The sequence below is a fragment of the Serinus canaria genome, chromosome 2 (assembly GCF_022539315.1).
Source record: "Serinus canaria isolate serCan28SL12 chromosome 2, serCan2020, whole genome shotgun sequence".
NCBI lineage: Eukaryota > Metazoa > Chordata > Aves > Passeriformes > Fringillidae > Serinus > Serinus canaria.
Genome location: NC_066315.1, coordinates 92,288,310 through 92,312,255, shown reverse-complemented (window position 1 = coordinate 92,312,255; position 23,946 = coordinate 92,288,310). Strand labels below are relative to the sequence as shown.

The 23,946-nt window shown below is 45.2% G+C and overlaps 1 protein-coding gene across 4 annotated transcripts in view; it reads right to left on the bottom strand.

Moving 5' to 3' along the window:
- The window catches only part of RIPOR2 (RHO family interacting cell polarization regulator 2), a 67,924-nt gene that overhangs the window by 32,483 nt on the left and 11,495 nt on the right, over nucleotides 1-23,946 (bottom strand). For 2 of the 4 annotated variants that reach the window (XM_050971384.1, XM_018908056.3), the window contains exon 2: nucleotides 645-771. In XM_050971384.1, the coding sequence (XP_050827341.1) occupies nucleotides 645-771 (127 nt within the window). Of the gene's footprint in view, nucleotides 1-644; nucleotides 772-18,200; nucleotides 18,499-18,649; nucleotides 18,769-23,946 lie in introns of those variants that run through there. The other 2 variants (XM_018908057.3, XM_009101481.4) reach the window with 2 other exon arrangements.

The following is a 23,946-nucleotide window of genomic DNA, read 5'->3' as shown; positions in this document are numbered from 1 at the left end:
GGTGGGTAGGTCAGCATCTAACAACCATCATTGACTTGGGCTGACATGGGAGCCCCTTTGCCTGCTATTACTCCTCAATTGCTAACTGGCGGTCTGGCACGGGGAGACTACACAAGTTAAAATCAATTGTAAAGTAGCCTCTGGGAGCATCCAGAACTGCATGGCTTGGGCATGCCTCACTAAAAGCCCCAAGTCCTGTGTAGCTAAGGGACAGTGCATGGAAAGGCTCCACAGCCAAGCTCAGGGAAACAGCTTTGTTTTGGATTCCTAGTGGCACAGCAATGAAAAAACTGTCTTTTAGGCAGCAGTGGTCTTAAACAGGAGGTGATGGCAAGTGTATCATGTGCAGTGCTCCTGCACATTTCACATGTTGAAAAGCTCAAAACTGTTCTCTGAAATTCTCTCACAGCTCTGAGGCATGTGAGGAAGCCCTGCATTAATGGGGAAGAGGCAAAGAGGCAGAGGGTAACACCTTAGTTGTACAAAAAATATATAGAGGCATTTTAGCCTAGGACATTTTATTTGGCAGAGAGTCAGAGAGAAAGAAGTCCTCTCTCACCTTCTTTCCCCCTTCATCCCCTAAAGCCCAGAACTCCCTTACAGCCTGATTTTGAATTTCCCCTTAAGAGAACAAGGGCACTTGCCTGGATCGTCTTTCCTGGAGCCCACTGAAGCCAGCAAAGGACTGACTTCTAATAATCCCATTAGGACCTCCTGGGGAGAATGAATGTGATCCTATTGACATGATGTCAGGGAGCCTTGGAGATATTCCTGAAAAACAACAGAAAGCATGTCAGTGAGGATGGAGTTACAGTAAACGGCAGGCAGTGAGGCCAGACAGCCTGGTGTCCATCCGTGACATTAAGGGGTACCTGAACCCCACAAAGGGCTGCAAGCCAGGGCACAAATCTGTTTGCATTTCCAAATCATCTCCACTGAAGACCAAAAGAATCCTATTTTAACTTCTGACTTCCAGCCCAGGGTCTACTGAAAATGTACCAGAGACACAAAGAGGGTCCAAACGTGGGACTAGAAACCAGATATTTCAATGTGACAATCCCAATGCCATTCCCAATTTCTGCCAGGCCTGGCATGCTTCACCCCCAGCGCCAGCATCCCTATCTGTCCTGGGAATTATTATGGGAGTGTGCAGAGCTCTTAGGAGGCGCTCACTGTCACTGCAAAGTGTCATTATACACAGTAATAATTTTTAAAAGGATTGATACATCATGAATGCCCTGCAGCTCCCCTTTGATCCTTGCTCCCATGGCTGCTCAGCCCAGGGGCTGCTGAGAAGGAAGACACGGTGGATGTGTGTGCAGCCATGACATGCCGTGATGAGAGGGATGCCCTCCACTGTGAAGAGAGAGGAGTAAACAAGCTCCAGGCACTGTATGCTCTGCATTTCATGTGTCTGGGGGGGGCTCAGCAGGGAGGAAGCCCTTGCCCTCTGTGTGCTCATTTCCAATGCCCAGCTTGGCATCTGCACTAAACCAGGATGATTTCAATCCATCCACAAATAAATAGCAGAGAAGTGCTATGGTTCACAGCAGCTCTATCTGCTGCCACAAGGGAAAAGGGGGACCCCTTTATCTTCCTTTTCTCCTTAATCCACTGTTTTTCTTGTCTCTGCCCTCGGCAGACAATAAATTGATTTTTCTGCTGGCTTGGTTTTGTTCTACTCTAGCAAGAGGAGTGGCCCCACCAATCTGTGAGGAGAACCATGGCCAAAACAGGCCAGGCAGCAGGGCAGAGAGCAGGAAGAAAACGAGGATGCTGGAGAAGAGGGACCTGGTCAGTGGGTGCTGCGAGACACGGGTCACCCATCCTGCAGGACCCATCCTCTCACTGCCTCCATCCATCCCGGGATGTCAGTTCAGCTGATGACACCACTGTGCTGTGAAACAGACTGAGAAACTAGGCCAGCTTAAAAATAACCTGACAGTAAATGAAAAAGAGGGATTTTAGCAGTTCTTTTCCAGCTGTTTTAAAAGCTGGATCCAGCCTAGCCCATGGCCCCAGTTCATTTCACTCCGGTAGCTGGGCTTAGGGATGAGCTTGATAATGAAGCAGGGTGGTATGGAAGGGGCTGGAGCTGCCTGCAGGCAGTGGAGCTGATGTTCTGTGAAACTCTGACCTACAGGGCTGAGGGGGTGATCAGCAAGTCTAAACTGCCTTCCCATCCCCACAGGTCAGGAATGACTGCAAGTGCCCAATAGAACAGCCATTTGTGAAAGCCAGAGATCTACACTGTGAGACTTCACAACTGAACATATTTATTAATGATAAGCACCAGAGCTACGTGGTGCTTGCATGGCAAACATTCACTGCAGACAGCAAATACGTGGGAAAACATTGTGCACTGCTCAGTTATATTTAATTTGGAGTGTTAAACTGGGCAAATACTCTTTGGGGTGGCAGTAGGTGCCATGGCAAACTACTGTTTCTCTTTGGAGGAGACTGTATTGCCCAAGGAGCACCTTTGTCAAGAATATTTCTGTAAGAACTCTGCCAGAAACACTTCTTCCAGTCCCAGCATTGCTAGCACTAGTGCTAATGAGACATTTTCTCTATTGCACAACCCAACCAGAGTACATCTTCCTGTTTTGGAAGTGAGGGCTGTCCCCCTGGCTGAACAGCCTCAGAGATACCACATGGGGTGCAAAGATGGTTTTCTCCTCCCCTGTGGTCAGCAGGCAATGCTTCTTCACCATTCATGTCCCTGCCTAGCCCAGATGCCCACTCAGCTCAGGGCTCAGGAGTTCAACCACAGCAAGGATAAACCCCTGGGACACAGAAACTGCTTTCAGGCAGACCAGGACCACGAGCACCTGTGTTGGGTAGAAACCCATGGAAAGGGGAGAGCATGGAGGAGCAGAGAGGCTCTGGAGCTGCTGCTCCTCACAAACTCAGATGATACCACAGTGAGGATGCACTTTAGCTAACTCACACAGGGATAAACATGCTCCAGCCACAGCTGGAGGTACTTGAGTCTTTGGTCAATGAGAGCCCAAATTTGGCTCTGTACTCACCCCTACATGCATAAGGCTCTCTGTACACCTTTGCAGGGCTGAGCTTTGCTCAGGCTTGCTGATACCTGGCACAGCACTTGCCAGAAGACATTTTTCATCTTCCAGGGTCAAACCTCACATCCCTATAGATGGTACAGAGTTTCCCTGTGCCAGCTTATGCCTAACAGTTCAAACTCCAGAGAGCCACCTCCTGCGAGACAGAGTGGAAACCACCCGACCACAGTACTCTGGGGTCTGCACAGCAAGTTCCCTTTGGGTTTGCAAATAACCTTTAGACAATTAGGCTGCAATCTGCATGCTCCCATGCAAGGATCTGCATTAAAAATCTGGTCCAGAGTGCCAAGGAGCAGAAAGAAAATCCCTTGCAAGTGTTCAGTACTTGCACGGCTTGACAGGATGATTAACACACACACCCTGACAACATCTGGAGACCTAGAAGGAGCTAAACAACACTGACAGAGGAGATTTAGCAGCATGAACAACAACCATTCCTCAAAAGATAGGAGAGAGAAAACAAAACTTGAAGTTGGGTGCTAATCACAACCACACTGGCTTTGAAAAGGGCTTTAGATTCAAAATTGTTGTGAAAATGCTAGCATCTTCTGCATGATGTCTCTTCTCTATTAATATGATCAGAACACTAATGGCTTGCATTCTGAACAGAATCTTAGTGTCCAAATCTGTGCAGAAACACTGGAACTGTTTTGATTTTCTTTTCCTTTGGGCAAACTTAAAAAATAAATAATCTTGGAAAAGGAATGTACTTATTTATTTTCTTTATTTTGCTCAAGCACTCAGATGACTTTGAAAGGCTTTAGTAGCTAAGACTTTCCCCAAGATACCAGAAAAAATGTGCAAGAAGTGCAATTGAAATGCAAATTGAAGACCTGCCTGGAGCTGCTCTTGCATAAATGGTCAGAACTCAGAGCCCAGATAGGCTTGTGGCCTCTCCCTATATATTATATATAATCTTGGTGAATAATGTATGTTTAATTTCTGTACAGAAGAAAACTGAGATAAAAGCAGGTAGCAGTAAGAACCGGTGAAATCTCCCAGTTCTCTTCAGTTATTTTCCATTGGTCAGGTTAAAGGCTGACTCTATTGTACCAACACCATCTGTTCTTAAGATTTAATCTAATATTCATAATATGACATCTCAGACACTTCCAACCAACCCCAGAAAATTGCAGACTCTGCATCAGCCCCTTGGCCCAGATTCACAGAGACAATGGCTGCATATGGACACTGCATTGATGGATTATTAATGATACCCATCTTGCAAATACACTATGAGTGATGAGTATCTGTCATGTTGTTGTGACACCCTCTGCTGAGAGGCGTTTCTTTTCCTGCCTCTTAAACCATTCACAGGTCTCTCTGCTATCAACTACATAAACCTACCTCTGAATTAAATAATACAGCTGTATCCTGATAATGTGCATGGGTGCAGTTGCTAGTATAATTTCAGCAAGGCTGAAAGGACTCACGAGGACTCACCCAGATCTCTTACTGACCTGACGGGTATCCCCACAGCTGAACACCGCTAAGGGCATTCTGGTGCTATGCCAAGGGAGTGATCAATTTTCTCAGTCTACATTTAGCAGTTGTGTGATATAATGTGACTGTAGTCTATGTGCAGTATAAATATTGCTCTCAATATAATGCAAGTTGCACATCTAAAATGGTATTAAATGCTTCTGTGATTTGAGAGATCCATTTCAGCAGCAGATATAATGACTACACTTACACTTTTAAATCTATATAGTTAATGAACCAGGGATGTTTCATTTTAAAAAGACAGCAGTCTCCTTACTGCTAATATAAGCATGCCCTGTGTAGAAGTATAATTAATATAATTAGTACTGCCCATGCTAAGTGCACAGCAGTTGAATGATGAGCCCATCAGTGAGTCAAGGGATAAGGTGAAATCCTATCAGTACTCCTCTGCCCTATTCACTGACAGCTTGCAGCACAGAATGGCAGATAATTGATGATGTCTCTGTCCCCAGGGAAATAAAAGTCCCCTCTCTCAGCTCTTCTTTCAGTCTGGAAATGGGGAAACAGCTGAGCCTGAGCTAATGAGTGGGGAAGAGACAATCACTTTTACAGGGCTGCCCTCTCTTCATCACCCTCAGCATAGACCTCTACCTCCCACAGTGCCAAAATATTTGATGAACAGTGTTTGATTCAAGCTAAGAGAGGAAATTCAGGCTGAACCATATTTGCTAAATCTAGTCTAACTTTTGCACAGCCATTTTTTTCTTTGCTTCTTCTCCATGACCAGTTTGGAGATGGTATTTTTTGCTCACCACATGACAAGGGGAAGTTGGTTTTGCTAGACATATGCTAACAACCATGTAAAGCTGCAATACAGTAGTGATGGTGCCCTTGATTCCTCCTGCTCTTTGTGTAGCAGCTACAGTTATGGCTCCAGGTCTAGAATTGCTGTAAGGTGTAAGAGAGCTGTCAGCAGCTGGACAGCTTCAAGGACACTTTGGGATTATGTATAATTGCTGATTAAATGGGAATGTGGGATAGGACTGAGTGACTGAAAGTATCCTTGATCATCCTTTCTTCCCATACTATTTGCTTGTGTGACACATGGTTCAAGGTCCGTTCTGCATCAAAGGAGAGGTAATCCCTGCAGTGAGATGGTTTATATGTTGATCTATGATGGTCTGCAGGCTGCTTTTTAAAAAAATCAAGTGATAGGTTAAGGTGAGCTGGGGGGATGTGAGTGGATGGCTACAAAAGTCAACCTATTCTGTTTGGTGTGCTAGGAACATTTCTTACCTGCAAACCTGGAGTATGCCTGACAAATGAGCCGATATCTCTGTGACTAATGAAAGAAAAGAACATTTTCCTCTCTCATCTATGCCAAGCTCTATATTCTGCTTATTGGGCTGGCTGACCTACAAAGGAAAAAAACTTTTAAATGCAATGAGATGACATGTAGGACCATGCATCTCTCCAAAAGACAACCACAATAAGGGAAGGAACTGTTATGCCCTAGTAGTCATGGTGTCCTCCAAAACAGCCAGTTCTTTCTGCTTTGCACTCATAAACCCAAAGAGCAAAATAAAATTCTAAACTTACACACACTTAGTTCAGTGCCAAGCTCATTCAGTGCACCTTCAATTCATGCTGCTTGCTTTTGTGTCCTAACTCTAGTAATTTTTAATATTTCTTTTCCAACTTCTTCCTTCTGATGTAGCTGAATCACTCTGGCAATACAAGGCTGGCATGGACAGTTGCTCAAATAACCACCTGGAATTTTTTATTTCCATGCTCTCTAGGCTCCCAGAAGATACAGAGGCATGCATCTTGGATGAAAAAGTACACATCCTTTTGGGTTTTTTAATATAAAAATTTGACAGTGTTATGTGGATAAGAGTGCTCAGGAGCATGATAAAAACTTTCACAAGAAATTTAATTCTTGCACAAGTTTTTACACTTTCAGGGCAAAAACTCTTAAGCATGAGTGAGCAGGTTCATAATTTCTGTATGTGTCAAGAAGATTTCTGTGGGGTGGGGGTCCCCTAGAAGCACCTGTAGAAAGGTGTCTTCTGTTGGTCACTTGATGACACAAATTACAATCTTCATGGCACATTTTATGCTCCCAGTTATCAGGGCAGCATTTGCTGAAACTGTACAGATATGTGAGCTCTGTCTGAAGAACTATTCTTGGTTGCCAGAACAAAATCATGTGCATTTGTTCCACCCAAGTCCAAGGCTTAGAGATATTCCTAAATAGTAGCATATGGCTGCGTCGACAAGCACACTTCCCAAGCCTACATCAGCCGGTGAGAGGCCAGCACACCCGTGAGCTCCACACGATAATTTTAGTGTAGAGAACAAGCCACGTGGGCATCCCCACACAGCTGAAGAGCAGTGCTGCACAGAGAAGGAGCTGCAGCTGAGATGGAGCCCCCTCCTTCAAACAAGACTTGTGGGAGCACATGGGACATGCTTGAGTGGGCATCAAAGCCATTGGCAGACACAGCACAGGAAGGGAAACTTCTGCATCACCTCTTGCAGCAACAAGAATCTTAGCGGAGCCCACTGCAGCTTATCCTGCTCTCCCTGAGGTGGTCTCTTCCCTCACCATGGACATCCTCAGCACTGACTATCCAGCAGGATCTCTCTGAAGGCTTGAGCACACTTCTCACTGATGACTTTAGGTCCATCAGAGACACCCACAATGATTCTTTTATTAGCTGCATTTCAGTATCTTCAGTTCAGGTGGATTCTGTTCTTACAATGCACAAAGAAATGTTTATGCAACTGATGCATCTTTTATAGCTCTCAAGCCCACAGCTGGGATCTTTACTTTTTCATGCAGAAATCCCCGCAAGTGAGCACAAGGTGCCATTACCCGTTTTTAAGAAATGAAAATACGGTATTTCAATACCAAATTTCAGCTTTTGTTTGAAAGAGGATCAAGCCTTAGGAAAAAGATTAATAGCATGACTTGTACTTTACGGTCTCATTTCTGTAAGAACATTTTAAATGTTACATGTAAGGGCATTTTCAAGTCAAAGGCTACAGTATTTGCTAGCTCACCACCAGACACCCTGACCAGAAATACAAATTGTCTACCATCTGGAACAGCCCATGTTGTTCTTCTGCTCCTCCTACCCAAACTAAATGGCGTAAATGAACCTTTTTATTGCATAAAAAGCAACAGTAATAGTAAGAAGAAAGCTAACAGTTCAGGTCAAGAGCAAAATGGTAAAGTAGACATAGCTGTTAAGTGCATAGAACCTGATAGCTGATGCTCCCACTGCAATATAGCTCCATATATTCAGTAAGTTATCTCTCACACCAGTCTCGGTACCAAAGAAAATGGGAGAACTTTGCATTTCATTTTATTTTTATTGTAAAACATGCCTTTGGCTCTAATTCTCATCACCTCACTAGAAAACAGAAATAAGGATTGGCAGTGGCTAAGGTGAAAGCAGCACTTTTTGTCTCATATCACAGTTAGCCTTCTGCCTCCCCTTTTTGCAGCTACTCCACCAGAGCTCTCAGTGCAATGCCCCCGTTTCTCTGTTTTTGTTGCCAGGGAGCCTCTGCTTAACCTCCCTTCAGAGAAAGACCTACACTGCACCTTCCCCTTGGTATAGCTGAAAACCCAAGGAGAGGGAAATGCAAATGAGTTATTTCACTGTAAATAAACCCAAGGAAAATAAACTTGATCCTAAATGGCTCTGCACACAACAGATGGGTTCGTGGCAGCTGACCTCCTTTTTTTTTTTCTGTTCCAACATTTATTTCACACTGTTGGCTGGGGTGAGCATGCGCAGGAGCCCACATAGAGCGCTCCCTAATCTTGCTCCCTTTATTAGAGACATAGGACAATCATATTCAGCTGGCATTAGCATAAATAAGCAAAATTTGGTCTTGTACTTATGAGTGTGGCCGAGGGATCAAAATCTGACCATCTAATTACATTTGACATTCATTTATCACACACTCACCCCAGTATGCAGACTTATCTTTGATTAGAAGTCAGCTCCAATTCTACTCATCACTGATAATTCTTTATATCAATGTAAGATTTAATTAAAAACAAAGTCCCACTGCCATTCAAGTACTGGCAAATAATCTAAGAAAAAGCACTTCTGAAACCCAGCTGAGAACAATCCTCTCATGCTTTAAATCCACCTTGCACAAAACCCCTAACAAGCAGTTCAGGACAAATGGCCTGAGCTCACAATTAACCACACTGTTATTCTGGCAGCACTGCACAGTCATAAAGCTGCACTTTGGGCAGCTCTGTTATCTATCCCTGCATCAGGAGATAAACTACGAGGAGCAATCTTGTGAGCAGTAGTAAGACTAGCAGGATGCAAAACAGGTTGTGGGAACTCCTCCAGCCAGCAGCAGCCTGGCTACTCTTTACCTCTTTTAGCATATGCCTGGTTGACCACAGATGTTGGGTGGAATTTTAATTTCTTAGCTCAGACCACAACAAGTGACCAACTGATTGCCCATTCTGGCAAGCATTAGTGTTAGGGGAGGCCTAGGAACCCGTGAGTGCTGCGGGTGATCTCCCTTGACCCTTACCGACTAACAGGAACATCTGGAGTAACAAGCCTAGGAGTAACATTGGAGCACAAGTGGAGTAAGACAGCCCTGATGTCAATAGATGCAGCTCCAGTGGGAGTCCTTTGGCAAAATCCATGATGAATCTGAGCAGTGACCTAAATTTCCGTGTCAAGTGTAAGCAGCACAGAGCGGCTTCACTTTCTCAGACTGTGCAAGGAATGAATAAAAAAATCTTCTCTGTGACAGAAGAAAAAAAGCAATGGCTAGCAAAGTTGTCCTTGAGAATGCCGATTTCTTTATTTACTTTGTACCAATATTTTTGCTGCTTTACAACCCTCATTTAATGCAGATGGTAGCAGCACAGGCAAGGACAGCAAGCTGAGGATACCATTTCTTAGCATCTGAAGGAAAGTAAATGCATCAAGTGAACACATGCAGGATGATTTGGGTAACCAGTGGGCTGCTCTAGAGATTGTTTTCCCTCAGCCAAGACAGACAAACTGGCTGTTCTTGGTATCCACTCCAGGTACGCTCTAATATAAGCATGAGTGAGCTAAATTAAACAAGTACGCCAGGATTTTCATCCCTGAAAGGAAAGTAAAACCTCATTGTTGTCAAATCCTTTCAGCCACTAATGAGATACAAACGCTTTGCTGCTCCTCTTTAAATACATGGGATTAGGGTGACTTAAAACTCTGTGGATGTTTATATGATCATTCTATTTCCAGGAGTGTGGTAATGGCACACTGCTCACTAAAATACTGTTGAAGATACACTGTTACATGTCCTAGGATGAAGATCTTTAAAGTTGGATGTTCTTCTCCAGACATGAGCATCACAGAAACGGATTTATTTAATCTTTTTGACACCTTACAAGTGTGGCCACTTAAAGAGCATTGCCATAAAAGTCCCGTGTTACTTCATTTACATTTGGCTGTAGCATCTGTCTGAAGCTCTCTTCCAGTACATCAAGTAGCTGAACACTGTGCATGCACAACCAAGAATGGCTGGCTGCTGTGATGCGACTCGCTTGTCTCTTGGCTTCAGCTCATTTTCAAATTCAAAACTTCAGTCTTCTTACATACATGACTTAAAGAAATTTATTTAAAGTTGTGGCAGAGTTTATTATTCTCTTGGCTACAGTATTTTAAGCTTCAAAAACCTCTTGAAGGCACAGGATCTAATACCATGAAACAGCCTCAACTTCTCCCAAAACACCGCCATTTTCTCTGGTCAGGATCATTAAAGGATTTGTAAGAATCACTTGAAAGAGCATATATGGGTAAGGGTCTATGCTAGGGTCCCTCTTGGGAAAAGCTTGTGTTTGTGACAATGGTGCTGGAAAAAGAGGGCTGATGAGCGATAGGGCAGCTGAGCAAAACAGAAAAGGTGATTGCTATGTGCAGACTGCCAGAAGACACAGTCATCCTAACCCTGCCCCACACTGTTATATCAGGTATCCACAAAAAGAGCAGAACAGCTTTATAGACACACAAGTGTTTACAGGAACCGCTTGAAAAAGCATCTAGAGTTTTAGGCAGACCTTCTCTCCTTGCCACCACTTTCTGAAACCACATTTCATTTCAACACTTATCAAGATGACTCAACAATGTGCAACTGGAGCCCAGAAAGCCAGCAATATTCTGTGCTGCATCAAAAGCAAGGTGGGCAGCAGGGTGAGGAACACTGCCCCTCTGCTCTGGCGAGTCCCCCATGTCAAGTATCGCATCCATGTCTGGAGCCCTCAGCACAGGAAAGACATGGACACGCTGGAGTGAGTCCTGAGGAGGGCCACAGAGATGATCAGAGGGATGGAGCACCTCTCCTAAAAGGACAGGCTGAGAGAGTTGGGGTTGTTCAGCTGGCAAAGAAGGCTCCAGAGAGACTGGATTGTAGCCTTTCAGTACTTGAAGGGGGCTCATAAGAAAGATGGGGTCAAACTTCTCAGCAGGCCCTGCAGTAACAGGACTAGGGGAAATATTTTGTAACTAAAAGAGGGTAGGTTTAGACTAGATACAAGGAAGAAATTATTTACAATGAGGGTGCTGAAACACTGGAACACCTACAACAGAGCAGCTGCAGATGCTTCATTCCTGGAAACATTTGAGGTTGACTTGGACTCTACGTTAAGCAAACCTGGTCTACTGGAAGGTGCTCATGATACGGGCAGGATTGGATGGCCCTTAAAGGTCCCTTCCAACACAAACCATTCCACAACTCTGAGTTTCTCAGCACAGAAAAGCTGTTCCCTCTTGACTCTGCAATGGCTTTCTGCTCCTTAGGGCAAAGGAGGTCACACTGAACAGTCACTGGCACAGTTCTGGTTTGGGCTAGATAGGGCTTTCTTACACAACTACTGTGCATATTTTGGGAAGCACGGAGCAAGGATCATTCCCAAAGCAGTCCTGATGTACTTTCCTCCCTTGAAAGGCAGGGGAGCTTAATGCCATAGATACAGGCTGGTTTGTGCCTGCTGTTGTTTCTGCCCAAAAACATTCACAAAAGCCTGGAGCTTGCTGTCACAGACAAAGCCAATGCAAACCTGATGAAACCCTTAAATCTACAGCAGTAGATCTAGTCAGGGTTAATTGATAAATTTAATTTGTAGTGGACATTAAAAAAACCCAAATCCCGAGTTTAAAATGCCATATCCTTCAGCTATGCTATAGGATTAGTTACCATTTGAGTTTTCTAGACACAGAGACATTACAGACAAACCAAGCCTGAACCAAAAAGATCTGACAGGGCTTTTGTCACTGAACTACAAGGTAATTATCTTGTGTAACTTTTCATTACACAAATTAAGGCAGCGCATCTTGGCACATCCCTGCTATTCCACAGTATGCCATTTAAAAGATAGACCAACTGGGGCCATTGCAGGTTAATGACAAGCTTTTAGGAATGACCCCATAGCTTGTCCTCTGCTGCCCTTCCTTTCTTCTTTCCTTCTCTGTTGATTTCTGCATTTTCCTATTCATATTAACAGACCATGATTAAGGATATAGGAAAAAGGAGGATATCATGGCTTTTCATGAGGATGGAAAATTATTTTGCCCCTTTGCCAATGGAGGCAATCGTCTTCCTCGGCTGGTGGCAGCATGGCATGCCCACAAGAAATACAGTGCCTGGAAGAACCCTGTGTACAGGGTTCAGTTTAAGACAGGAGTTGCTACACTGGATCCACTGCTGCCACTTTCTCTACTAGAAAGGAAGATTGTTTTCTTTTTAAGGGTAGAGAGAGACGAGAATGGGGAAAAAGCAACCCTTTGCTGGTTAACTGCATATGAAAAGCCATCTAACATTCAGAGAACTTCTGTTTTCAGTGTAGGGCATGGAAATCAAATGTATTGAAAGCACTTCCAGTCCAGCACCTGCATGATGGAACAAGTCTTTGTGGTCCAGCTGTCATCTGGGGAGATGATGACAACATCTCCCTCTGATTTCAAAGAAAGCAAAACCCTAGTTTATGCAGGCAGAATTTTAAGCTGATCATTCTCTGGCCTCAGCTGAGTCTTAGCATTTTTATTATAGCTTTGGTTTGGCTTTGTGTAGTGCAGATGACTTACTGCAGTGAGCAACTCCAGCTCCTGGCTTTATTAATCTGAACATGCAATAAACTAAACATTCTGTTTATTTTAGCAAACGTCTCTTCTTGTACACAAGATTTTATGTATATCTAAGTAGATGTGACCTGCAAGGGTCACACTGAATTCAAGAAAAAGCCTTGTGAATCAAAGAGCACCTCACAGCCAACTCTTCCCATGCCATCAGCATCTCTTTGTGAAAACCCAAGTCCTTCTTTGAACTAACAGAACACTGTTTAGTGGATGTACTGAATGAGACAAGGAAAGGGCAGTCAGTCATGCAGGGCAACACATTACACACTTAACTGAGCATTGGCAACAGCACTGTCACCCACTGACGTGCCTCTGTGGTTGGGAAAGTGCACAGGTTGCTGCCATGATCCAGCGATGCTTACAGGGGTGACCAGAGAAAAAGCTGTGTCCATACCCAAGGAGAGTCACTGGCTAAAGACTACTCCCAGGGATATTATGGTACAGAGCTGTAACATTACTACTTCTGTACCACAGTTAAAAAGTTTTAAACCCAAACATTTTAAAATTAAATACTAACAGAGGATGTTAAGCTGCTTAATTATGGAGAAAACATTTTCCTTCATGTTATACAACAAGAAAATGCCTATCAGACTTTGAATACAGAGTGACACTGCCTGCCCTACCTGCCTGCAGCAGTATCACAGACCACTGTCACCATCTCAACCCAAGCACAAACCTTCATCCTCAAGGCTTCTAAGGCATCCTCAAGGGGTGCATTTGCTACAAGCAAAAATTTTATTCCTCTGCTAAGATTCAGACTTCTAGCAGATGCAAGACAAATCTGACAATGAAGAATGACACCTCACTGAGGCACAAATCAAGCAGTTTTGGCTGGTCAGACAGCAAGATGTTAATTTGGGGAAAGGGAAGGGAAGTTCTGGTGTTCAACCTTGCATGGTCTGTTGAAATATGAACCTCCTGCCACTATTTACAGATGCTTATTTGCCTGTCTCCTACAGATTTCACTGAAAAGGAGTTCCTTCTTTTGGTCAGCTCAATTACAAATGTATAAATAGTAAAAGATAAGGTTGGTCTAGACTAGTGTTTTGTAGAGGCAGAAGCACAAGCTAAAACCAGAACCTTGGTGATGACTAGATAGATTTTCTCTGCTGCAACTGTTTTTTGGAGTTAATGGATGACTAGAAGTTTTCCTGTTGATAAGGCTTTTCAGGACAAAGCCATCTACAACAAATCTCTGGGCATTGCAGCTAGATGAGGTTTTTTGATTTAAAAAAAAAAAAAAAAAAGGTTGATTACAGAGGGATTATTTGAAACAGTTCTGGTGTTACTGAAGGGTTACTAGCAGGCTGCACAACCTGGAAAGCAATAGCTGCTGCTGCAGCTAATCAGGCTGTTTGAGGGCCAGGACAGAGGGCAGGCTGTGAGCAGTGGGACAGCAGTAATGAGATGGTTGGCTCTGCCAGCCAAGGTCAGCTTACTGGAGGCATCAGAGACCAGAAAGTTTCTGATGCTCTAAAAGAGCTGGAAGATAAAATGTATTATTGTGACTACTTCATGTGCTGCACTGGTTCCAGGGAACTGTCAGCTTCAATTTGTTCCTCCCATTGAAAAGAAGAAAGATGCTCGCATACTTCTGTGCTAATCCATCATTTCTTTTGTGCTGGTCAGGAAGTAAAAATTACAGGATACCCTTGCAACATAAAAAGAGACAAGAAAAAGATAACTTTAGGAAAAAAAGGACAGTTACTTCTTGTGTCATGCTTAGAGGATTCACTTCTGGAGGCTACTGGGTGCAGAGCCTGTATGCAAAGAATTAGACAAGGTCTGTACTTGTGGCTACCAAAAAGCAATTCAAGTACACCACGAACCTGCCCTTCTCCACACCTCCCAAATCCTGTGGGACGGCATGTACTGGGATTGTCATTTTTGATCATGGATTGGTTCCTGGAGCCTCGCTGCAGCTCCCTAATTAACCTGGATGGGACTGGGGAGGTGGAATCTTCTTTATTCCAAACAGCACCAGACCCAGCAGCAAAAACACTTCAAAGCTCAAATCCCCTGGATGCAGACCTGTAGTGATAGGAGAAGGGGTAATGGTTTTAAACTATAAGAGGGCAGATTTAAGCTGCACATGAGATTTTTTGTTTTTACAATTAGGGTGGTGAAACAGTGGCACAGATTGCCCAGAGAGGTGGTAAATGCCCCATCTCTGGAAACATTTAAGGTCAGGTTGGACAGGTCTCTGAGGAATCTGATCTAGTTGAAGATGTCCCTGCTCAATGCAGGGAGCTTGGACTAGATTGCCTTTGAAGGTTCCTTCCAACCTAAGCCATTCCGTGATTCTATGAAGGTTGAGATAAAACTGGTGCCCACTTGCTGTAAAACTAGAGCTGAAGGTTGTCTGTCCCTAGGCTGCCAGATGGGGATAATGACAGCTCCCAGAGATGATTACCTGGTACCCACTGCTTCCTTTCCCCTTGAAATACCTGCCTGGAGGTATTTCAGGTGCCAGAGCACCAGCTTTATGGGAATGGACTGGACAGGATTAAACCAGCCCCAGGCCAGCCACACAGCCTACGTGGGTGCAGATAAGTGAGGGCACAAGCAGCATTTGCACTGAGAAGAAGAAATAAAGCCGCAGAAGAGCTGTGAACAAGAAAATGCAGTTTTTGCTTTGTTTTGGGGCATGTAGGGAAGGACAGTCAAGGAGCTCAAACTGAGCTGACTGCCCAGCCTTAGCTAAGCCATTCCTGACATGAGGCAGAGAGCTATAATATGAGCCAGTTTATTACATCTAGGGTTGGCTTTTGCTGCTGACCTCCTTCCAGCTCTCTCATGGGGAGCTGGCAAAGCTCATCCTGCCATTCCTCATCCAGCCGCCTGGCTCCCCTGCTCACAGACTGCCCTTCTGCCTTTGCCCTGGTGTAACTGAACTGAAGGACAGCATGGGAAACAAAGATGTTGGCAGCTTAAATTCTCATTGACTCTGTGATGTGTTTAACATGCAGCCACCATGGTTTGTAAAGTCTCCCTGGGCAAAATTGCTTCTGCTCTGAAAAGACTTCATATTTGACTTCAAATTCCAAGTGGGCCCAGTTCTTTCTCTCTGCCTGCTAAAGGGGCAAGCACATCTTGAAGTCAATGCAACAATCATTGCAAGACTAGTGGAAGGAAAAAAATCAGTGTGTGTTCTTCCTGATTAATTTTGAAAATCTCTTAGTAAGAAACTCCTACAGCAACCTCCCTTTCAGAAAATCAGCAGGCCCTGTAAATGGAGTGAACAAAACAATGATCTCCAAGCTCCACTAAGTGAGAAAATAACCTTTTTCCCCCCTCCCATTTTGCTAATAGAGTCATCCAGGAACCACACAGCTTCAAAGTGATGTGAGAGGCCCCTGATACTAATTCACATCCCAGTCCTCTCTAACAAGCCCGTGCCAGGAGCGTGTGTTCAGGCATTGCTGCCCTCACTTCCTTCCCAGTCTGCTTTCAGCTGATGCTCTGTGCAGGCTGAATGGCCACAGACACAAGCTGTCTATCGCCCAGCTGCTCCCAGCCTAGCTTGCCTGATGAAAACTACCCCAGTTAAGTGGGTTGTTTGGGAGCAGCTTGTCACTGCCACATGTATAGCATCAGGAAAAAAAAAGTGTCAAACCAGCCATCCCTTTTTTGGAAAAAGCCAATGCTGCTTATAGCTCTCACTCCCACTTCCCCCAGCAGGAAAGCAAGGCGGCTTCCCCAGACCTTTTCCAGCAGTGCACTTTGTGTGGAAGTTACCTTTCTGTCTGTTTGGGTTTAAAAATATCAAAGAGCAAAAGGTAACCCTGCATGGCACATAAGCATGCCACTGTGAGCTTTGAGGCCGTGCTTTGTACCACTCTTAGCCCAAGTGTTTGTTCTGTGATACAGGTGAATAAAATGGTCATGTGCCTTGAAAGCGCAAGGGAAGAAAAGCACCTTTTTCACTTACAGATGCTCCTTCACCACACTTTTCCACTTACACATTCCCAAGCATTTAAGAAATTCTAACTGTGCAGCAGAAAAACCTCTAAGGTAAAACTGTACCGTCATTCTAGAGAGGAGGAGCAACATGCCAAAGCTAAGTGCTCCATTTCTTATGCAGGATCCTGGAAAGAAATTCAACATGCTGCTTTTTAAAAACAAAACAAAACAAAGAAAACCCCCAAAGCCCACACTTTGTCAAGGAAATGCTGCTTGGATGCCAAAAGTTTAACCAGCATCGGGTTATGGATGCTGGGATTGTCAAAGTTCACCTTGCACAAGTGCTTATCTGCACTTGCAAGCAGCACAGACACCATCTTAAGTGACTATCCTAATCTTCAATTACTAGCTGAGAAAACACTGGATTTATGGGGAAAAAAGCAACTTTGCTTCCTTTAGACTCCCACTGTGCAACATATATACCCACCCACATTCATTTAAACGTGGAACAATCTGTCACATTTGCCCAGTATGGTTATAAAGCAGGGCTCCGAAGCCATCCCAGTGGATACCTTTCTGAGTCTGGCCACACAAACCACATCACGTTGTGTCTCTTCCCACTGTGTGAAGATCTCCAAGACAGCTGGGCAACCAGCACAGGAATGTTCCAGGAAATATATCTTCCTCCCGTCTCCTTCCTTAAGCTCTCTGTTTGGGGATGCTCCTGCTTTTGTTTATGCAGGAGAGGGATACTTGTGAAACCTAATTAACCACTGGAGAAGATGATGTTTCTGTTTCGGAGCGTGTTCCCTGCCCCGGGCTCCAGCTGTGTGACAGCAGCTCAAACACGGTAATTAAAATGAGCGTGGCTGAATGCATGGCCAGATTAATGAATGCTGAAATTACACTGGGAATACACTCAGCTCTTACCAGAGAGACGGATGAAAGGGTGCAAAGGCAGCATGGCCACAAGCACACAGTTTCCAGAAAGCGTTTTGAAACTTTGAATGAGAGACATCAAAATGCTCGGCTAACACAGCAATAGAAAGACCAGTCACAGGATTAGGGTGACCTTTTGTAACCAGGGCATTCAAAGGTAAACTGAAGAGCAATGCCAGTGTGTAGTGGGTTTGCATCAGTCCTTGGGAACGAGCCAAAGGACCGTAAAGGGAACTTAAGAGGGTCTAAGCTCTCCTCTAACCAGTAATACCATAAAAGCCCTCTTGAAATAGAAAGACAAGACCTAAGGAAACGCCGAGTCTTTTTTATGGAAACAGGGATAAGCATTTCCACGCTCTGTGAGAAAATATTAAGCCAGTTTCGTGTTCCTCACTGAACACCAACATTCAAGATTTTCTTCATAATCACAACCTAAAACCATGCCCGGGACGCCCCAAAAGAGCACCTCTACCCTTCTCACAACCTTGCCGCCGCCGGCAGATGAGCGGAGTCGGGACCCGCTCCTGCGAGCGCGGCTCTCCAGCCCCGCAGCCCTGGAACTGCGCTCGGCCACGTCCCTGCTCGGCAGCGCCCCTTTCCTTCCTTCCTTTCCCCGCGGGCTCGGGCCCCGCACCCCTCCGGGAGCCCGGCCGGGTACCTGTTGCTGCCGGCGGTGTTGCCGCGGCTCACAGCCCGCTCCGGGACGCCGCTCGCCCGCCGCCGCCCAGCGCTCCTCGGGCACCGCGGTGCCCCATCCCGGGCGGCAGCGCCCGCAGCTGGAAAACTAATAAACAGCGAATAATAATTGCTAAAAACAAAAAAGATAAAATAAAAGCTTTAAAATGAAAATTAAAAAAAAAAAGATTAAGAGACGGGAGAACAACTCGACTCCCGTCGCCGCACACCACGGCTCTGGCAACGAGTGAAGTCGCCGCCGGCTTTTCCTTGCGAAGCCGCGGCGGGAGGCGGGGGCGGAGGAGGCGGCGGAGGCGGTGCTGCTGCGCGGCCGCCGCCCGCCCCCAGCCCGCGGGCAGTGCGGGGGTTCTGAGCCCCCCGGGCTCGGCCCCGCGGGATGCGGCGGAGCCGGCGCTGCCGGTGCCCCCGTACCTTTTTGGGAGACGCGGCCGTGCGGCTCTTCCTTTTTTTCGCTCGATGCGTCTGGCCCCTGAGGCCGTTTGTCCCAAAGGCGGAACATCTGTAAAATCCTTCTGACCCTTCCCGCCTGGAATGGGGCAGGGAACGGGCTGCCGCCGCCTGCCTTCCCCGCGGCCGGTGGAGCACTTGCTGCAGCCTCCGTTGCCGTCAGGAGTGTGTATGAAAGCTCTAAATTTGGATGTTGGGCGGGCTGAAGACAGCAGTTAAAGGCGAATATAAATGAAAGAACATTGCAATGAATGGACCTCGCGTTTCTTCCTTTAAGCATCTTTTCTGTTACCTCAAGAAAAAATTGGCTGTATTTTCCCAGAGACTGTGAGGTATTTTCTTCAAATTTAGTGTTCCTTCCAAAATGTATAGTCCAATTTACTATCAATATATCTCTCCAGAGAGATACAGATTTTGCATCTATTAGTTGCTACCCTTAGGACTTATTCATTTCTCGTCTGTGACTTTTTCCAATAATGGACTTTTCATGAGTGAACAGAAGTACCAAACACACGTTGTATTTCCTATATGATTTGCTGTTCCTCTGCCAGCATTTAAAGATGTTGTAGGGTCCTTCAAACAAGCTCTCCCTTGTGCCTCCTAAACAACTGCAAGTGGTTCTTTTTTGGGGGAGAGGGGGGAGAGGGAGCAAGGGGCAGAGGGAATCCCTGGCAAATCTATGGGATTGGCAAATAGACACAATTTGGAAGGAGGCTTGAGAAGTCAATGCTGATACCCTCCCCATATCCCTGTATCTTTCCCCATTTGGGTCAGGATAGGTAGACTCACCACTTAGTTTTCATTGAGTATACTGACCTGTCACACAGAGGGTGATATTGTATGAAGAAGTTAAGCAAATGACAAAGAACACAGAGCTAGGTTTTGAGGAGAATTGTGCATGTAAAACAATCCCCCAAACTGATCCTGAATAAAAAATCCAAGCTGCCAATTCCAGATGACCTATCATCTTAAGTAATTTTCAGCAGGAACAATGAATATGAGTTATTTCTATTGTATCCTGAAAATAAACCCTGTAGCCTTAGAAAGTAGAAATGAGACAAAATTACTCCAGATTTAGTAAAAGCAGAGAAGCATGCTCTTTACACTGGTGTGTGGACCTCTGGGGCCTAGAGGCCGTTTCCAAGGCTTCTGAGTTCAGATGGGCTCTACAGCAACCACGGCTGTAGTATTTCCAGAGGCACCCATTTCTCCACTAGAAAAGATGTAGGGGCTGTTGCCAACACAGTGTCACTGCTGTAGCTCCAAGGCAAAATTTTAAGGGTGACCTTTCTACATCTCTGACTGAATCAACTGTTCCCCCACTTCATGTGTGTCACACAGGATGTGAACTCTGAGGCAAAGGCGGAGGAATCGCTTTCTGGAAAAAGCAGCTGTGCACTTTGGGCTATGGAATGCCAGGGAAAGAGGAGAGGAAATATTTGTGGCAACGCTGAAAGCTATAAATGTCTCATCATGCACACTTAATATGTGTTTGAGTCCATTTCAACCTTTTAGGGGGTGGCAGCTCCCACTGTGGAAGCCTGGTTATCTGTTAAAGGTTTTCAGTGCCATAGACTAATTGCAACATCCTACTTCAACCTGGAGCCTCCTACAGTTCTGGTCAATTGTTACCAATTCCCTCTGGCCTTTTTGATCTTATCTTGCTGAAGATTTTTTGAACTTAAGGTTGCAGATGCAAATTACCTCATTCATATTGCAGCCTCCTCTTTCAAGGAAATATCCTCTATCCTATGCAAATACATGTGATAGGGATGTATAAGCTGTTTCTCTTGGTTTCTCAATATAGTTTAGCATAGCAAATGCAGAAGGCTACTCTCCTCCTCCCCATCACACCAAGCCCTACACACACTCCCACTTCTCTGCCCCCAGTGCTTGTTGAAACAGCTGGGAGACTGAGTAGGTTGATGGATGCTCTAGATAAAATCTTTGCCCCACTTAGTCCTTCTGGACGTGTATTCATCCTGACACACATGCTTTTGAAAGGCTGGGACAGTCATTCCACGTGTGTCTTGTTTTGCTAATTCAGTGGAAATTGCCAGAGAGCTCTGTCTCCCTCCATCATCTGGCAGGAACTGAAGTTGCCATTGTATTGTGGCTGTGATCATGCTACTATGCCTATAAATTATTCACGGTATTGCAGCGTAATCTTCTGTTATGTTAAAAATAGGTCATCATGAGTGTCCCCAGTGAAATTCTAAGTGACAACAGCTGATTTTAGCTTTGTCTTCAGAAAACAGTGACCTTTTCAAAGCAGTAATTGACAATTATGGTCTACTTCTGTCTCTGAGACAGTTCCAGTGCACCCTCACAAACATTAATTCTCAGCACTGGTAACCCCACATTACACTTGAGACAACTAAACCAGAGCTACTAAGTTACCTGCTGAGCTTTGCTGAAGCACTTTGCTTTCTATTAGCCTTTGCTTCCAGGCCAAAGAGTAAATCAGGATTATCAGAAAAGAGATTATAGTCTGAGAATACCTAAATGCTCTGCTCCTCCCAGGCACTCGGAAAGCTTCTTGAAAGGGCTGAGCAGGATTTTCTGGCTGATATGCATCATTTACACATCCCTCTGGGGGGGTGGATATATTGAAAAGGACTTCACTTTTCCTATTGCCACACAGACTCCAGCCTACTGAATCCCATGAATCAAGAGAGCCAGAGGCTTTCAGGTCCATTGCAGAATAGACAAATCCAGAAAGGGGGAGCACAACCCAGTAGTCTGGACAGAGGTCCAGGGGAAACTCTCTTTCCCCATAAGACACTGTGTGGGAGGGCTCTGTGTGGACCCTCCCGAAAAAGTGGGATATTGTTGAAATTTCCCTGCTTGCTGTGGGGATGTATGTCTGTTATGCAGATACAAAGACTTAGGCCTGGGTGACTTCATTCACCTGAAAGCAAAGATTGGTGGTGGGTGCCAATGCTCGGCAGGCCATGCAGACAGCAATTTGCATGGAGGCCTCTTGTTAGCATGTTCAGAGCAGCAAGGGGCCAAAGGATGTGGGGGGATGGTTGGGCAGACCACAGCTTTGAGCTCTGGATGTCTGAGGTAGATCAGGCCTGCCCTAGCCTTTAAGGAAGACAATTTATACCTGGTTTTTCCTGATGTAACTTGTATTTGCTGTGTTTCTGTGTAACTCCCATGCTCAGAATGGATGCACAAGGCATCTTCATATTGCTGATGGACATCCCACAGGACATCTCCAGCAGGTATCACACCCAGGAAAGTCTTTTGTGGGAACAAAGGGTGCAAACCCGACTGCTCTTACCTGGGGATCTTGGTCCAAAAATATAGGTAAATTATCATATTTGAGAGTGGGGAACATGGCAGGTGCTGGAACCATCACTTGGGAAAGCTTTTAGGGGAGAGGTAAAAGACAAGACCCTGACCCCTGCTATGAGCAATCTGGGCAAGATGTGAGCTTTAACATTCTGACTGTATGCAAGTTTGCCATTACTCTTTCCAACTATGCATATTAAAGTGTAGCCACAATTCTCTTACTGCACCCTGCCCATGCTGCTCTTTGGACTGACTCCATTCCTGTACTTAAAGCTTCTCTGCCCAGTTTGTTGCACATTCATTGTCATCCTGTAACACTTCTTGCTCTCTTTCCAGAAGAGTTTGATACCCACTTGTTTTTCTCTTCTCTAACCACTGTGCAATCATTTCCCCCCTTTACTTCCCATCACTATGTTGCTGCTCCACCCTCAAGTTCCTCATTTCTCATGATGGTGCTTTTGCAAGTCTTTCCACTTGCTGCTCTGGGGCACTTTGTGGGGAAAACCTACTAGTGCTGACCTTCTGCAGTGATTCAGGAACAAATTCCATCTGGACTTCTGGCCAGACGCTCAGTACAGCTGGATCTTTGGGAATGACCAAAGCATAATGCAGTGGTTGTGTCCTGTGGCATGGAGGTCAGGACACACTTGGATACAGAAGGAGAAGGCCAGGGACAGAAAGGGGAGTCACGTTTAGCTTTTGATGTACCACAGAGACAACACTTTCCCTAGGTAATCCTTCTTTTATCTGTTCTTTGTCCCACCTGGCTGCATTTGTGGTGGTCTGAGATAGCTGCCTTCAGATCAAGAACACTTCCCACAATGGCCTGTGCCTCCGGCAGCATTTGATGTTTGGGAGGTGTATGCACAAGCACACATCCTACCTATCCTCACATATATAACTTGGGGGAGCAGCACGAAGGATTCACCAACTGAATATTTTCTTTACCAGAACCTGTTTCAAAATCAGCACTGATGCCTCTTCTGGGCAGGTTTTGTGTGGCAATGTTCATGCAGGGTTAGAGGGAGCAGCACATTCCAGTTTTTCACACTGCTTAGCAACCAGGGCTGGCTGAGCTGCTCTTACGTGCACACCAAGTGTGTGGATGGCGTGTCTAGTACTGCAGCTCTATCCTTATTTTTTCCCTGTCTTTTGTTTTTGAAAATCATTCCTTGTTTTCTAGTTAAAGCATTTGAAAAACTGCCATAAACTAATTTTTGCTTCTCTGGACAGCTGGAAGTCAGCTACACTATGAGATGATCTAAGCTACTATAGGAGGGATTGGACACTTGGAGAGACAAGTATAACACTATCAGCCTGTTTTTGGGAGCATGACCACAGGACAGTGTCATCCATGCTGCTGGTAATGGGCTGGCTTGAAGTCCTGCTGCTGGACAGCCATGAAACTAACGTGCCCAGAGGAATGCAGGCAGTGGAACACTATTGCTTTCCATGGGTCTGCAGCATGTGAGATTCCTGCTCAGGGCTACCTGTCTCAGTACAACCAACATGCTTAAAATCAAGAAGACCCTGTTAGACCATTTCCAGGAGCAGTTTCAGCTTTGTAGTCAGAAAGTCAATATGTTCCTAGCTTATTTGCTGGGATCCTCTTGAATCATTGGGTAATCTCTTGCCTCTAACTTGTTTCTTGGCTCTCAAATGCCCAGACCAGTCTCCCTGCCACAACCTTCACCGTCCATCATAACAGCAGGCTGAGATTCTGAATCTCTTTGGGGTTCTCTTAGGGACTGTGCCCATCTCTTCTCATGTTATCCAGCAGTAATACCTGCTGCTGAAATTTGAAGTTGACATCAGGACTACAGTTAAAATGTGGCCCCAGCCCATGTTCACCTCCACACTCCCCTTGCACCCTCACCTGCATTTGAGAAACAAATTTTGGGCAAGCTCTAAAGCACAGAGGAGGAGAAAACCTTTCTTTATACATGCACAAGCACACTCTG